This window comes from Oculina patagonica, chromosome 13 (assembly GCF_052425735.1).
Source record: "Oculina patagonica isolate OP01 chromosome 13, crgOcupat, whole genome shotgun sequence".
NCBI classification, from domain to species: Eukaryota; Metazoa; Cnidaria; class Anthozoa; order Scleractinia; family Oculinidae; genus Oculina; species Oculina patagonica.
The window spans coordinates 26,924,056-26,941,843 of NC_135770.1; the positions used below are offsets into that span (position 1 = coordinate 26,924,056).

The 17,788-nt window shown below is 37.9% G+C and overlaps 2 protein-coding genes and 1 pseudogene across 3 annotated transcripts; 1 reads left to right on the forward strand and 2 right to left on the reverse strand.

The window, feature by feature from the left end:
* Window positions 1-3,240: 3,240 nt before the first annotated feature.
* Window positions 3,241-4,689, reverse strand: LOC144634492 (mitochondrial genome maintenance exonuclease 1-like). The gene has a single exon (XM_078493450.1). The coding sequence runs from the start codon at window positions 4,547-4,549 to the stop codon at window positions 3,317-3,319; it is 1,233 nt and encodes a 410-aa protein (XP_078349576.1). The 5' UTR covers window positions 4,550-4,689; the 3' UTR covers window positions 3,241-3,316.
* Window positions 4,690-4,742: 53 nt separating this feature from the next.
* On the forward strand, window positions 4,743-10,656 carry LOC144634493 (RNA transcription, translation and transport factor protein-like). The gene is made up of 8 exons (XM_078493451.1): window positions 4,743-4,886; window positions 4,986-5,110; window positions 6,852-6,951; window positions 7,479-7,574; window positions 8,613-8,701; window positions 9,060-9,122; window positions 9,239-9,296; window positions 10,174-10,656. The coding sequence occupies exons 1-8, from the start codon at window positions 4,826-4,828 to the stop codon at window positions 10,326-10,328; spliced, it is 747 nt and encodes a 248-aa protein (XP_078349577.1). The 5' UTR covers window positions 4,743-4,825; the 3' UTR covers window positions 10,329-10,656.
* A 1,072-nt stretch (window positions 10,657-11,728) lies between these two features.
* Window positions 11,729-13,669, reverse strand: LOC144634810 (tetraspanin-33 pseudogene; annotated as a pseudogene). The gene is made up of 2 exons (XR_013567270.1): window positions 13,333-13,669; window positions 11,729-13,142 (listed from the first exon to the last, which is right to left on the reverse strand). The product of XR_013567270.1 is annotated as a tetraspanin-33 pseudogene (transcript).
* Between the last annotated feature and the right edge of the window lie 4,119 nt (window positions 13,670-17,788).

Below are 17,788 nucleotides of genomic sequence, written 5' to 3' on the forward strand. Positions count from 1 at the left end.
AAGTTGAGTACATTATTGCGATGATCTTTCATTTGCTTAAAATGTATATCCGCAGTACAAATATATGAATTTCATATCTTCATTTCATATCTTCTCCATCCACGGGTATATTACCAACTCACAAGTGACCAGCTCCCAGTTGGCTTGATAGCTTAGTTGGTTAGAGCGCTGCACTAGTATCGCAGAGGTCATGGGTTCGATTCCCGTTCAAGCCTGAATTTTTTTTCAGGCTTGCTTTTCTCAACTGCTTAAGTTGAGTATATTATTGCGATGATCTTTCATTTGCTTAAAAAATACTTGTCTTGTTCGCGAAATTAAGCTGTGGGGTTAATGTTCTTGTATTTGAACTTAATTTCGCGAAAATGGAACAGGTATATTTCGAGGGTCTTAATTTTTGCGATTTGGCAAAAAATGCATAATTAACATAAAAATACAATAAAAAACTTTTAAAATAAATTTTCGCGGGTCTATAATTTCGCGATTTTTTGATAATCGCGAAAATTAAGTCCCGCGGAAATAAGTAACAATAAGGTAAGTAGGCGCGTCTATTCAATATCACATAGAAAACGGTTTCAAGCTCTCAAATTAAAACTAGTAAATAATTATCAGAAAAAGAAAAACCAAACACGCCGGATACAAAGGCGAACGATACGAAAAATCTGACGTGCAGTTAACAGACAGTTGTTGTGTGATGGCCATGTGTTTCCTCTGTTGACGGGACAAATCCTTTATGCAAGGAGATGACGTTCTTAATCTATCTTTGTTCCGGAAGAAACTATTTATAAATGAAAAGCGTGGAGAGAGACTTTAAACTATAAGAAGTAAAACAGACACTGGAAAATCATCTGGCATCAAAGCTCAAATGCCCTGAAGAAATTTTTAAAGTGGTAAAATTAAAATTCTGAAATAATCAATTCCCGTAATATTTTTCTTGTTTGATTAACCCTTTGCGTACCAAGTGGCCATATATGGCCACTTACTTCTCTTTACTGAATATTATACATTTCTTTTAACTGTTAGTTTTAAGAATTTATTTTCACATCATGACATTTGTGCAGTAGATTATCAAGTTTGTTTTCTCTCGACATATGCGCTTGAGGAAATTTTGAAGTCGTAAAGGGAAATTCGTTTTTGATCACTTAGGGAATTGCACATTTCTAGCCAAATCTTTACTCGCGAAATTGGTTTTATACACAAACTGGAATCGTTTATTACTATTTTCAGATATTTAGGAAAGTAACAGATGTATATAACACATAAATGGGAATAAAATAAACAGACCATATATTTTTCTTGTGGCCATGGCAGTTAAGTTTTCCATTTTTAATAGATATATAAACGACTGGAATTCGTTGCCGAGTGATGTCCTCGAGGCTCAATCATTAAGCTTATTTAAGAAAAAGCTGTTAAGCCATTTAATGTTTTAGCAATATGAACATATATGTTAATATAACTTATCTTAGTATAATAAATTGTTACTAGCGTAATTTGTTTTTCAATTTTATTCTATTTTCTTTAGTCATTAGTAAATCTATTTGTAAATTTTAGCTTTATCTAGGATAACAGCTTTTACATGGGAATTCAGTTTCCCCCTGCTGTTATCCTCCCACTATTTTTTTTTATTATTATTATTATATATTTTATCTTTTTAGTTGTAAATGTTTATTGTAATGTTTGGGAAATCTTAATAAATAAACGGTGGGCTAAATGTTGAACTTTCCTTTTTTCAGTTTTACGGTTGGTGGACTTAGAAGACAAGTATTGTGTAAGATGGTATGACTCCGACATCTGGAGTAGCACTAATTTATTCATAGGTGTACGGGCAATTTTTTGCCAGCGGGGGGGGGGGGGGGGGGGGGGGTGAACCATTTGCCCAAAAAATTTTTTGCAAATTGCCCAAGTTTTTTCGAAACAGTCGAAAAGATGAAGTAAAAATATTCTTACATATGAATCTATCACATGAGCTTATAAAACACTGTCTCTGTCATTTCGACGGCCGAAGATATAAATGATACGATACATTTCATTGTTGACTACAGAGTTGGCGTATACCCTTTCACTGTTAATAAGTGTAATGTTACTGACAAGTTGTTGCGCACACAACTAAAACTTTGGGTACATTTTCTGCTCGGCTTCCAGAATCTCGCCGTCGATTTTGTAAACTTTAGAAACGCGGGAAAAGCTTTCTTTATTATGTTTCACTATGATAGATATATTTACGGTACAGTGCCCAACAAAATAAAAAAAAATACGACAAATATATTCTTGGTTTCCACGTGACGTCATCAAAATTCTAAAAACCAAAATCGCAAGACCCCTGAGTTTTTATCCTTCACTGCCTATTAGACATCCTTAATATATATCTTGTTGAGGGTTTTTAGCTCGATAGCACGCCATCTTTAAGAAAGAGCATTTTGAATTCGAGTTTCACACCACAGGAGATCAAAGATGGCCGCCAGAAGGCTGTCACGTTTTCTAAAAAAATGCCTTATCTTGCATTGTAACACTCTGAACAGTTGAGGTTTAGCGCGAAGTGTTTATGTGAATGTTAACTTGTTCATGAGGGTGATCCGATCGCTTTTTGTAGCAATATTTAATGCCAGATGTTTTCATTGACCGCCGCCATGTTGGAGCCCAACTGCTTGGGTTCCAACAGGCGGTCCACTGTGCTCTCTAAATTTGCGAGAAACAATATGACGGAAAAGTCGAGTACGGACGAACAGACCTGAAACTTGGACAGGTAGTTTATATAATAGTTTTCTACAACCTGTATTATTCTTGATTTGTTTGACTCAATAGTTTTGGATTTATTGTTTCGCGGCGTGACAGTGAAAACCACCTATAGGCATATGATGCCCTTCACTAACAAACAGAAACTCATCATGTGCTAGGCAACCACTGTCTCGTGTGAATTTAACTGGCTTTACCACGCCCACTTCAAGTTAAAATGTAAAATATTTGTCTCTTCGAAAAATAATATAAAAACTGATTTCTTTAAAAACTTCATCTATAAACATCTTCTTTAAAAACTGGCTTTGCCCAAATTTCTCTTGCTGCCCAAAAAATCTGAGTTGCCCAAAATTTGGGGGGGGGGGGGGGGGGGGGGGGGGGGCTGCAGCCTGGCTGAGTCATCTACGAACTTCAATCCTTACCAGTGGAGAAACCAACAAATATGCCCAAAAAACAGCATGGGAATGTAAACCTTTCATGTATTCATAATTTAAATTTATTCTTTTCTTGGAAAATTTTACAATCAAGTAGGTAACTTCCCACTTGTAGACAATATAAACAATAAATAAATAACAATATCATTGTTTTAACCACCTTCAGTTTTTTCCTTGTAGTCTAAAACTTTGATTAACCAGCGTTTCCAGAATTTCTCACACGTATCCAAGTCCATCCAATGAACATCTGCCTCAGAGCCGTCCTGATGAGCAATGACGATCATACAATTTGTCACAGGAATCCTCATTACAGGATAAGAATTAATAGCTCCGGCATAAGCCACGACTTGCAATGGAGCATCATAGCAAGTCTCCAGTGTTGGTCTGGGTTTTTGTGATGTTTTCCACTCGATTACACAGGGCACTCCATTGTAAATGGCTAGACCGTCAAAAGTCCCAGAGTAGCCAATAGATGAGTGTGTTACATTCTCCTCAGTGGCTAACACTTTGTCTTTGGTGAGAAGCTTTAGAATACCTGTCTTGGAGACACTTTTGATGAAGCCTGAAACAATTTCTGGAAAATGTCCACTTTGGTCTGCCTCGCCTTGCAAAATGTCATTTACACATGAGTGGAACTTGCGCCCACTAGTTGCCAATGCATTTTTATACTCAGTATATTTCTCTTTTCCCATACTTTCTATCTGTTGTTTTTGCCAACGACTGATCATGAAAAGCCTGTTTGATGTGCTATTTAATATTGTAGAAACACTAACTTGTTTTGCTAAATACATTTCTTTACTAAGTGGTAAGTCTCCTTGTTGTGTTTCATCTGTAATACCTTTGTACTCTCCAACAGTTTTGCTAATAATTCCTTTTGATTTTACCGTCTTATTGAGCTTGTCCACCTCGCCACTTATCCATTGACTAGGTGACTCCACAGAGCTGAACAGGCTAAGGTTTTTATCGAGTTTTAATCCATTTGCAAGAAACGACTTCTTGTTTCCTTTACTTGGGACAAACGATGAAGAGTTAGCAGGTGAATCCTTAGTTTGGGATATGAAAGGGTAGTGAAGAATCGAAGATGAATCCGTAAGATGGTGGTTGTGGAATTCCTTCAAGTCTTTTATTAGCGTCGAGTTCTTGCTGTTTGCCTTTACACCACATTTCTTGCACAACTGTTGCAGTTCTCGACGGTTCATTGTTTCCAGTTTATCCAGATCGAACCAAAATTCCGACGATGTGGTCCTGTCCGTGTGGACGTTTCTACAAACACTCCCGCAACCATAACTAAGCTTCAACAGACGATCTAATCCTCTCTGATGAGTGCAACTGGAGCGGCAACCATTGACACCGCGATGAAATAAATATCTCCACAAATGTACCATCCTTTAACTTATGATTGAAATCTACACTCAAGCTCGTCATTTGGTTTACAAACACTCGTCTAAATTCCCAAAACAACGGTAAATTAGCAATTAACTTTACGCACACAATGTTCTTCTTGTCCGTCCGCCATTTTGAATCTTGGGTGAGCCCGCGATCTTTTCTCGGCCAAGTCCCTCTCGGATCTCCCCAATCTTTTCAAACTTTCCAGGTTCCAAAGCGAATCGTGTCGCAGATTTTACAAATGTAAGAAAATTCGGATTTATATTTATTTAAGGATGTATCGAAGGAAACTTAAAGCTCTAGGACATCATCATCCTGAAAGTTTTGATGTGCACAGTAAGTAATTTAAGTGTGCTTTCCTTTCATAAATTCCACGTGTAGTGAAAGCTGAGGTACACGAGACCTATAACAAGGCCTTCTGTTCTACAAATGCAGATGAAGACGAATTTAGAAACCTTGTTGTATGGCTGGAAGATCAAAAGATACGATGGTATAAAATAGAGGACCGTGCAGAACTCAGAGACGTAAAAAGTAGCGAGTGGCTTAAAACATTTAGAAAGGCAAGTTTACTAAAAAGAAAATATGGTTGCCTGGCCAACATGGCTATTAAATATTATAAATGATAGGGAATTTCCCTACCCCTCTGGTGTAAAGATAACACAGTTATCACCCTCCTCATAATGTGATAAGCAGTGGTGGATCCAGACCTTCAGATAAGGTTGGGGGGGGGGGGTGATCATCCAGACCCCGGAAAAAGGTGGGGGTGCTCTTTTTACAAAACAACATTTCCAATGTCCAAAGAAATCCAGACTCCAAGAAGGCGTCAAAGAAATTCGAGACGACTAGACCCCTGAAATTTGGCTAAAATTTTGCGAGACACGCATTTTTGAAGGTACATTCACCACCCCAAAAGGTGCCAGAATCTTGTCTGACCCCTGTCACTTTCTTAGGGGCACTTCCTTCTGGGGTGGATACAATTACAGTTGTCAGGGCTTCTCATATTACATGAAGGTGTGATTTTTCAAAATTGACCTCAAGTCACATCCGATTGCATAATTAATTAAAAATCACATGACTCCTGTAAAAATCACCCAATACAAAGAAAGTACACAAAACCAACACAAGTCTAGTTGTTTTGGTCATTCTCTAAAATATGACATTACAAGCCTTACAACAGGGGTTTATAACTGGGAAAGTTCTACCGTAAAATTCCGGTTATAAGCCCCCCCGGTTGTAGGCCCATCTACCTGGAAACAAAAAATACATCCGATTATAAGCCCCCCGGATATAAGCCCCCCTCTACCGGATGACATTTCTGACAGGGCTAAAGGTTGCTTTATTATGCGTTTTTAACTTAGAAACGTATTTCGATCAACACTCCCGTGGCTCTTTTCGAAACAATTTTTTCATTCCGCTTATAAGCCCTCCCGGATATAAGCCCCTCTGCTTATAAGCCCACCCAAAACCCCTTACGAAGTTGTATTAGCCCAGGGCTTATAACTGGAATTCTACGGTATCTGTGTTAAAGAGCTAGAACTAAATCTCTAAACTCCTGAATGGGCCAGCTTATGTTTGGGAGGGCTTATTTTTGGAGGGGGAAGGGAGAGCTATTTTTTGGAATTTTACGATATCAATGCATTATCTTGAGTAGAAAGGTCATAAGAAGAGAGTACAAAGCATTTACTCAAGGTCCAGATACAAGTTGCTTTGACATACATGTACAGTCGAACCTCTTTAATACGGACACCAAAGTGGCAGGGAGGAATTACCGTTACGGTATTATGGAGGTGACTGTATTACAGAGGTAGAGTTTATATGACGTTTGGTCTGTTTTGGACCAAGTGAACTATCTGTAACAGGGAGATGTCCATATCATAAAGGGGGCCCCAAGGAGAGGAAAGCATTACCAAGCATTGCTTCTGACCATGTGAGATTTCTTGTTTTTTCATACATGAAGTAAACATCACACTTTTAAAACCTTTTTTTAAGTTAAAAAAAGTTGACACCAAGAAGAATCGAACCCGGGTCGTCGGTTTACCAAGCGAGATTCATCCCCACTATGCCACCGACGACCAGCTGCCAGGACCGTGATTTTTTTGGATAGAAATCCCAACCCCATTATAAGAGCTAACCGCAAGCAATCTAACGTGGTGTAATATGTCATCAGCTGTCTCCACATGGTCTGAAGCAATGCTTCGAAGTGATTTTCCTAAGGAGAGGTTCAACTGTACCACCAAATTCTGTACAGTTAGGGCTTAAAAAATGGTTTCTCTAATCTTATTCGATGCATTTGTATTCCAGTATTTGGATGATCTGAAATGTCCGGTGGATGTATCGCAGAAAGTCAGTGTGGTGGACTGGTTATTGGCACATGCTGTGAGAGTTGAATATGCTGAAAATGGTTTGTTTTGTTTTTATTCCCAACAATATTATTGCAGTTCTTTTCTCCTTATGTTCTTATTCTTTCACTTTGTTTGCAGTAAATTGCGCATTTTAAAATTTTACCACCAAATTCAAATTTGTTAACTTAGTGTTTAAAATAAATTTAAAGTGAGAAATTATTTTCATCTCAAAGTGAATGATATGATAACTATGTCATTATTAATCAACTTCAACAAGAAAATTAAAGATAAAAAAGTAACTTGACATTTTGGCGGCTTCAAGTCATCATTATCAAGTGTGAAATGTGAAAAAAAATTGACATAAAGATTTATATACAAAAATAGAAGTGTGAAAGAGATATACATAATGTCATATGCATGATAAGGGCGTATTTTAGAAAAAAAGGTTTGTGCGAATGGAGTCCGCTTGAGTGTTCATAATCCAGATATCTAATGAGTCTGTAGCAAAACCATGCATGTTTACAGGCTTGGGTCTCTGCAGTAAAATATTGAACTACATATGATTGTAAATTTATTTTGTATGAAGCTGAAAAGTACAACAGCATGGGGCAAACTGATAAAACAGAACAGGCCGAGGGTCCAAGGGAGAGCTCACTTGATGACAGTCTAATTAATCTGACAGGTACCATCTTTGGTTCTTTTGTGTATACTGTATTAATAACTTTATTGACAGATGTATGCGATGTTTAAGGTGGCTCGTAATGGTTTATATATTCCCATCTTTGGCATTCTATTACATCTACACTAATAACGTTGAGGTTAAACTTTTAGTTCAACTTTGTAAAGGTTTATTAACCAATGAACAAATTTAAGTCACCGTGACATTAAAAATTGTTGCCATAGTAACGTCCAAAGTGGTCAAAGATTTGACTTTTTGAGCCTAAAATCTTAAAAACTAGACGGTGAAAGTTTTTGTTTTTCATATATTTTTGTCTAATGGACAAAACAAACAATCTAACAATTTTTGAAAAAAATTCTGTAGGTGGGGCTCAGAGCCACCTTAAATTTATGAAAAAATAATGTAACTCCAAATCCTGCCTACAGATTTAAAATGTACATTTTGTCGGTTAGATAAAAATATATCAAAGACAAGAACTTTCGCCGAGTAGTTTTTGAGTTATTAGCCTCAAAAGGTCCAAAATAGGGTATATTTGACCTCAAATGACATTACCATGGCAACAAATATTGACGTCACAAGGACCTCAATTTGTTTATTTGTAAAACTTGCACAAGTTTGTACTTAGATATGTGTAAAGAATTTGCATCATTCGACTGGAGGAAAAGTTAATTTAACAACTGCAGTTTATTACAACTAGATGTTTGCTAAATAAAAGAAATCCAGCCTGCAGGTGTACTTTTATACTCTATACAATTTGTCTTTGCCATATGTTGATGTACAATATTCTTCTTCTCCACCATGATTACCATTACTGTAAGTCCTGTTCTCGAGGTTTTTCTGCATCACTGTTCTAGATTGAACCACCCATGATCCCAAACATTTCTACAATCAAGTTACTTTATATACTGTTGAGCTAATTCTAGAAATCATACTCAAAATAGATGGCTGCATTAATTTTTTGGAGGAGATTGATAGAGATAATAATCAGTTTTTTACACCATAAAATTAATAATATTTGTAAAAATGATTGTATTACTGCAGTGGACAATCCAGACCTAAAGGCAGGTGTGGCGTCTCTTTCAAGACTACTCAGTTTACCAGAACATCCTGATCACTTTGTTTTATTACAGGTAAGGCCGAGGTGTTTTGCTTTTAATTTTTCGCTGAAGTGAAATTGTAGTGCTCATGTATTTAAAACATCACCCTGGCTTTGTCTGTTGTCCACCCACAAAAGGATCTAAATTTTTTATTGGGGATGCAGCAGTGGCGAGAGTACTATCGAGCTCCCACGATTGTCACCCATCTTTGATTCTGGCCATGTGCCTTAAAATTATGTGGATTGAGTTTGTTGATGGTTCTTGTCACCTAACAAATTAACTTATAAAATTATGAGTTAAATAACTAGTCATTTTTGCATGGATAGGAGAGTTTAAAGAACTGTTAATGACTTACATTTTTCTTGTAAACTATGTCTTTTTTTAATGACAGGCTATCCGTTCACTCATTGAAGGGAAATTGTCATCTGTTACTTCCAAGGCTGACAAAACATCTGTAAGTACTTAATAACTCTATTAATATTGTTTTGTTGTAAACAAGGATTCTGTTGCAAATTAAAGCAATCCTTTTCTTACAGACTCTGAGTAAACTATTAATAATTTTTTTCATAGGATAAGAAAACTGATGTTATTCCTCTTCACAAAGTTGACTTAGGATTCGACACAGGAGGTATGATTGTGTATCAGCAGCAGTCACTGTTGTTGGCTCACGTTGGTAGAGCTTTGTTTAGCCCCTAAGGGAAGCTTAGCTTTTTTTTTTAATTATTTTTTTTTTAATTGCAACACACAAAAAGGAAAAAGCTTATTTACAAATCAATTGATACAGTTACTTACATTACTTACAGAAAAAAAAGACTACTTACAAAAAGATTACTTACACTACTTACGGGACAGTTACTTACATTACTAAAATACAATCATTCAGTGCAGCTTAGCTGGTTTTAACACCTTTTTCAGCCTGGAGGGGTAGGGACAGGGGGGTGATAATCCCAATAGTGGACTTAAGGGGAGCCTCTGCCTGAAAGTGGTGCCTTTTTGGAGGGTTGTAATACAAATATATTTCTTACTATGTCCCGGGGTCAGGGCTCGAACCCCCAGGGGGGTACTCGGGATTTCAAATGACGGGGATGATCGAATGGGGGCAAAATTCAAGACCCAAAAAAATCCCGAGGGCTTCCAACATAACCCAAAAAAATCCCTAGATCAAAAATTAACCCCTCAAAAATCAACAGCAAAGCACGTTTGTTTGTACTTTATTCACAGAAAAACGCAGCCAAAGCACTACCACGAATGTTCAGATTGTTTTAAATACCCAAAAACATCCCTGCTTAAATCAAAAAACTACTTGCCAAATTTTCCTACCCAAAAAAATCCCGGAATCGAAAATTTCGAACCCAAAAAAATCCTTCGATCATCCCCGTCACTTAAAATCCCGAGTACCCCCCCTGGGCTCGAACCCGAACCGTTCGATCCGCGCGTCCCAAAGAGAGCGAAGGGCATATAGGCTCTACATCATTTAACATTCTGGTGTGTATTCTTCATTTCAGACTCAGCAGTAAACGAGGCCGCCAAGATAATCCGCTTATTACATGTAACGGAGTTAAGAGAACTTCAGACCAGGATCAACGAGGCCATAGTCGCAGTGCAGGCCATTACAGCTAATCCCAAGACAGACCAGTCACTTGGAAAGGTTGGCGTGTAATAAGCCATGGCGTTATCGTGCAATACGCTGATATTAGAACGACTGATATGGCTCATGGCTTCGCAGACACGGAGTCTTATTTACTAATATATCGGTCTATAAGCCATGTTTGTGACTGATTCTACCGTCAATACACAGAGACCGTAAAAAGTTAAGAGAAAAAGAGGTTAAAATACAGAACTGACTTGAATGGTAAATGTTAGTTTTGTACAAGATCTGCCGCTGTACATGGGATGTGTGATAATTAGTCCTATATACCTTGTACATTAACAAAGTTTGTAATGTACACGAACGCGAAATAAAAAGAAACGAAGTTTTGTTTAGTTAATTGTGGTTTTGTTTTGTATTTGGAGATTCCAGGGAATAGCTAACAATCGTTGCCATGGTTTTTGTTTATCACACGATACACGGCTCATGGTTGAATATCAGTTTGTTGAACCTAATTTATACAGGGTAGTTAGGGGGGGGGGGGGGGACGTCAAGTATATTGTTTGCACCATTTCACGAACCACCTAATTAATAGGCCATTTCCGATATATTAAAATTCTAACCTGGCTCCGAGGCTTGGGGGAATAAAACAAAAGATATCACGTCGAGGTTCAGGAGTGAATAAATCATTTCCTTTGTTTTATTCCCCCAAGCCTCGGAGCCAAGTTAGAATATTAATACACTGTATATCGGAATAAAAAAAGTATTTTTTTAGAAAATGAGCTTTAACGGATTAGTTATTTGCGTGGTATTTACCTTTCAATAGCCTTAGCAGGAATTAATAGGCCATTTCCGATATATTAATAGGCCAAAATTTTAAGTAAATTTTAGACACGGCCTCCATGAAAAGCAGACTTTTTTTTTTGGTTATTTGAATTTGTTGTTATTAAATTTTTGTAGTTAGTTAGATAGGTAGACAGTCCAGTAACTTAATTGACTGATGGAAAAACCGTGTATAAAAAAAGTAATCTTAGCTTATCTTATTTGATCTCTCAGAGAGCTCGCAGTGCGAATTAAATGCCTAAAAAGGGCCAGAACTGAGAACCTCCGTGCAAGATCAATCTTTGAATTCTTGTTTCTTCGTTTCTTTTGTCAAGTTCTGGCTTACTTTTGTAAATTGATTTATGAGTATGAACAGTTATTTACTTACGTATTTCAGAAACGTTTCTTTAGCGAAATCGGAATCACGGTTTGCAAAATAAGCAGATCGCGCGCCATACTGGACTGGCAAATCAAGGATCTTGGCCAGATTTGAGCTGTTTTCACGTGTCGCGCGCTAATTTTTGCTCCAATCACGCGTCAGGCATAAGCCCTTTTACCACCCTGAACATAATATGACATAAAATAAATCATTTATGCGTTGCGAAGCAATTTGGCGAAAGATTACAGTGTGTGTAATAAGGAAAATAAAATAAAACTTTTAGCTCCATTTTATTGTATGCTGGTATAGAAGTTTGTAGTTCGCTGGTACATATTAAATAAAAAATAAATCTATGAAAAGTAGTGAACAAAGGTCGTCACGTATCGGTGCTTACTCGAGCTGGTTTCCGCATTAAGGACATTAAATAGATTATCTGTACGATTGAGGTTTAGGTTGGGACCGCAGGAGAATAACACAACAAGCTACCTATTTATCAAGCTGGATTTAGTTATCAAATAAGCCCAATAAATTTGTTTGTATCTTTTATCCTCGAGTATCCTGTACTTGAAAATGATAAGGTAAATTGCAAAAACTGGCAACCTCAAAAATGAATAATATTCACATTACCGGCTTATTAATCCACTCCCAAGCCTACTGCTAGAATTACTGAGGATTAACGATAAAATAAAATAAAATTAAATAACCTATTTTACACAGTTTGATAAGAGTACATTTGGAACTAGAAAGTTTCTCGTACACTGAAACCGCTGAAAAAAAAAAATAAATAAAAACTTAACACACCATTTTCGTCAACCCAGGCTAAAATTGTTTAGCACAATCATTTTTTCATATCAGTGGCTATTCAACGCTCTTTCAGATCAAGAATTTGTCTTCTGAACATGGATGCCAGACACACGGTTAATATCTGCAGTATAACTATGCCAAACGACAGGCCGCCGATCAGAGCTAAGTTATCTTTGAACCACTGAACCGAGACGGTAAGGCAGCCTTCTACATTGATGCGTTCCTGACGAGCGGTCGCGTTCAACTTATCAACTCCAAACCCACACTGTCTATTCGTGCGTAGCTCGTCCGTCTTGCAACAAGAGAAAGGAACCCCGCAGGCAGAAACAGACTGGAGAGCTGAGCAGTTGAAGTAGAGATTCGCTTCCCAGTCGGTGTGAGCTCGGGATCCACAACAACCCAACTCTGCTTGCGCCGAGTCGATCAGGAAGTGAAGATCGGGCTTCTTCGGATCTCGGTAAAACACGATGGCATTTCGTAGCTTCTCATCGACTTTTTCCTCCAGTTTGCCGCTGTTTACGAAACCAACAATGCCACAAACAACCTCCAGAATAAGCAGTACGGTGATAATCCCTGCGTAGAAGGCCAAGAGGCAAGTATTTTCTCGCAGAGCGCCTATACAACCGGTGAATGTTATAATAAACATCAGACCGCCGAGTACCACAAATATGACAGCCGGGTCGTAATACAAATCAGTCAGTTTGCTGTAAACGTCGCGTTTTTCTACCATGACAAATATGCCAACCCCAAGGATAAGAATACTGAGAAACCAGAAAAGTACATTGACGAAGAAAATGATGTACTTGATCCCTTTCGATGGCCCTTCTGCATCGGCACTTGTTGGGCTTACCCTAGTCATGGCTGTTGTTATCTGATTTTTACTGCAAAAAAAATAATTGTGAATAATTACTGATAATAAAACGCGATCTAAATTACTTCTCAGCGCTACACAAGCAGTGTTTTCTGAGAGACGGATGGCAAGTTTTTGTGGCGATTGCTAGTAAAATTCAGCCAAACATTTATCATAGTAAAGTTGCTTACTGTCACGGGATTACGGCAAAATGTCCTCACCTTTCTCACATTTTACAAACGGGGTACGTCGACGAAAACTCTCTTTGCAGTACTGATGTAAAACAAGACTGTTTTCGCTGTGTAATCCCGCACGGAATGTTTAATTGTCACAGTTATTTTCTGCGTCGAAGACTACAAAGTTTACAAAGAGAAAATGCAAATGAATGGTTCATATTGCGTGACTGCGGTCAATAACTATATTAACTACCCTAGCAACTGTCAAAACAGGAAAATATCACTTCATTATCACTGCAATGATACGCTATTTTCGTTGCGCTTGGCAGAATTTGGAAAACGCAAATATTTTGGATAACATAAAACTACCACTGAAAGGAAATGGCGAGATTTTATACAACCTTTGTAAAGGCCAATGGCATCTCAAAAGATTAAAGTGCTACTATGACCAAAATTTTTGTTTTTCTTTTCGTCTTTTTCTAAAGTCAATTTTTTCAATAAGTCTATATTTAACTAGCGCGCTAGAATTTAGAACGTTGCGAGCAATATAAGCCTTGAAATAGCTTGCCGAAAATCGTGGAAAACCCGTCCGCCATTACTCGGACGTCTAAAGTGAGCCAGCGACTGTACTGAAAAGCGGATTTACGCATGAGTTGGTCCGTGACGTCATATGCGCATCGTCGCTTCGAGCTTCGAGTGTTCCAAGAGAGAATATACTGAGAATTAACAGGGTTATAAAAGGTATTTCTTCGACAAATTCTTCGTCTAGTTTGCCCGGTGGCGAAACCCAAGAGAGCCGCAACGAAGAGACATTGCAATTTAGCGGTATCGTTTCTTATAATGAGAATTTAAAGCCGTTTGACGTCGGTCTAAAGGGCAATGTTTGTATGCAAATACTTCATTCGATCGATGAGGTTTTGGCGCTGTATGCCTACAACGAAGCTGCCGTCTTCTTGTCCAATCGAAGAAGCCTCGAAGAACGAAGAGGAACGGCGATTCATGGACTACGTTGGTTTGAATACATGGTATGATGAGAACGACATTGAATAGTTAGGATAAAATGTCTGCAATGTTTGAATTAATAGAGCTCTGCATATATATACATGTAGGTTGCTATTGCCGTTTGCGAAGGATTGAAATGATCTTTACTGTTGTTTTCATTCTTGTAATCTATCATACACGCCATGGGCATAAAATCTATCTCAGCTGTTTATTCCGAAAAAAGCTTTATAAACATGAAATAATGTAAAATTTATACAGAAAAATTAAAGTCAACAAGATGGTGCAGGTGATCAATGGATTTAGTTCCTTGAGTTTTATACAGTTTTACCTTCCTTGACTACATAACAATACAGGTAATAAACCTTTTTAAAACTAAGTGTTTTAATGGGTAATAACACTTCAGACATCCAGCTTCAGCCAGCATTCAGTATTCCTGTTTCTTAAAATAAGAAAACCATTTGAATGCTGTATAGAGTCTTTCACTCTATTTTACTGATTATGTTATGAAACTGTCCCACAAGTAGCAGCAAAACTGGGTAGGAGTAGTTTTTCTTATTCATTTCACCCATTTGTTTTCCTCTTGACCCAGTGATTTTTTGATGATAAAAATAACTCAAACAATATATGCACAACACGGGAACAAGTAAAATAATATTAAGGGTATAAAGTTTTAAGTTCATAAACAGGAACACCTAGACCTCAAACAAACACTGGGACCTTGATCAAACGTTTCCAGTTTTGAACCGGCATTTAAATGAAGCCTGCGTTGAGTCGGGGTCTGGCATCTACTCAAGAAAATATTTTTTTATGGTATCATATGCAATATGACAGTGGCTCTTTCTAGAGAATATCACTGGCAGTACATTGTGCATCTGCAGTATGTGTATGTAATTGAGAGTTCAATTTTGGGACTAATCTTGTGTCAACTTAACGTGACTGTAAACAAGCCAGCTCCGTATACCACCCTAAATAAATTGCTTCCTTGATGCAAAAAGGCAAAGTCTGCATGCAAGCCTGCTTGCCCATCAGGCCAAAGCATATCTTGGTTTAAGTAGGACATACATGTAATGACACTGGTCTGGGCTTGCGCACTGACCATTAGGTCACCGCACCTAAATAGGGGTGTCGAATGGTTAATGCGAGACTTTGCGAGACGGCGGGACTGATATCTTTTCTGCGAGCCCGAGACCTTTTTAGCCTTGTAAAAGAAATCGAGACTCCGAGAAGGCGTCAAAGAAAAATTCGAGACGGCGAGACCCCTGAAATTTGGCTAAAATTTTGCGAGACCCGCAGTTTTTGAAGGACCATTCACCACCCCTTTAAATCAAAACAACTACCCCATTGCTATGCAACATTTTTATTTATGGTACAGGTTTGACTGTATTTGTTGTTGGCTTCGCAGTTCGTGTATACTCTTTAAATAAATTTGCAAGGGTCCTGTGTGACCTCAAAATTGCCCTCTTGTTACAAAAAGGCAAGGTCTGCATGCAAGTCTAGTTGCCCACCAAGCAACTAGACTTGCATGCCCTCGTCACACCATCAATTTGCCAGTTCCCATTCTCCACTTGGAGAGGAGGCACCATGAGAGTAGTCTTGCCCAAGAACACAGCACAATGACACCAGTAAGAGTCCACACCTGAACCGCTTGATCCGGAGTCCGACAACTTACACTTAGGCCACCTCACCTCAATCAATACAACATTTTTATTTATGGTACAGATTTGACTGTACTTGTGTTAGAAATTATGATGGATCAGCAGCTCAGGGGTTCTCTGGCACATTCACATGATTTATTGTTGGCTACTACATTCTCAACTTATGAACAAAAAGAGCATGCCAAAAATAAATATATTGCAAACTTAAACTAAAGGGTAGCTAGGATTTCAACGGTGCTCTGTTGCACACAGCATGAGTGATTGGCACAGGTCATAATTATAGCTCATGGCCCCTGTTGTACTTAAATATAATAAAGATATACTGAGTAAAATCCGGATAGCATGTATGTCTCTGAGACAGGCTAACACTGTTCTATCCTGAGATTACTTCTCAAAAAATGTTAATGAATACTATAAGTGCACAATGAAGTACAGTCCTACTGTAGTGTTTTATATTGCATGGCAGAAATAAACAAGTGACCAACACTGAAGACGTGCTGGTAAGTTTATTAAGACTACAGTGTATACAGAGGACTACAATGGAAACATTTTCAGTACATATAATCAGTAAAAAGATATTGCTAAGCTTTGCATCCTCTGTATGTACTTTCACATAATGTACCGCCTCGTGCGAATTTATTTAAGTTTATTTGTACAATACAGGATATAATTCAGGAACATACAAGCCGATTTGCCCAAAAATTACCTTTTTGACATGAAGTATTTACAATAAATTTAAAAATGACTATTCTAGAACACGAGAGCTTGAGCAACAGAAGTAAATTACGCCACTCACCCAATGTTTTGCTTCTAAAAAGGAGCGAATACAGTAAACTCACTGTAGATAATTCGAAGCGTTCTATTCTATTCACTTCCCTTGGATAGTTGAAGAAGTTAACCTCACAATGGTTGCAGGGAGAAATATCTATAAAGCATTTCCAAGAGTACAAGTTTCCCTCAAAGTTATCAGACGATCTATTATTCATCTTGCGTGGTTCGGGCGAGTTAAGATGTCACGAAATTTCGCCTCTTGAAATGTTTTCTGCCACTATGTTGTGCAAAAGTGACCTGGAGATGCCTTGAAGTATGTTTAAAAAAACATTTGCGCAGTAGATACGGCTTCTACATCACTACAGATTAAAAAGGAAACCAATATTTTTCCAGACCGGTCACTCCAGCCTTCGAAGAAGCCATTTTGTTGATGCGCATATGACGTCAGCATGCTCTCGCCCCAACTAGTTCCAGATCTCTATTTGGTCCTCGGACATTTTTGAATCTAGTAATGGCGGCAAGCCAAAGCCGAAGTTTACGCGTGAAATAAGTGGTCTTCCAATTCGAATTTGAACTTAAAATTTGGCAAGGTTACTATTTAATGTAATTACTTTGAAAAACCGAAGAGAAAAGGGAAGGTAAAATTTTGATCATAGTACCACTTTAAGATATTTTCGCTATCAGTTACCATGTTGTTGTTAGATTAAATATATGACGTCAGGCCCTTGCCTTTTACGTCATTCCTTGCCTTATTTGGTCAGTCACAAAAGATCGCGTGAACTTTTAAACCTTCTACAAAATATCTTTTGTGCGAAGAATAAATATGTAAATTTTCATTGGCAGTACAGTACGTGGAATTTTAAGCCAAAATTATTTGCAACAACTAGCTGAAAGTGAAAAATCACTCAGCAAAGTTGATGAAACGGTCTGGTGATGCCTTTTACCCTTCCATAGTCTATCCCCGATCCTCGCATATAAATGGTATTATTATACATTGGTGTCACCAGCTTGATTTCGATTGGCTATAAGCACGCAGCTAATTCTTGCTTGCTGTTTCTCTTACGTCATACCTA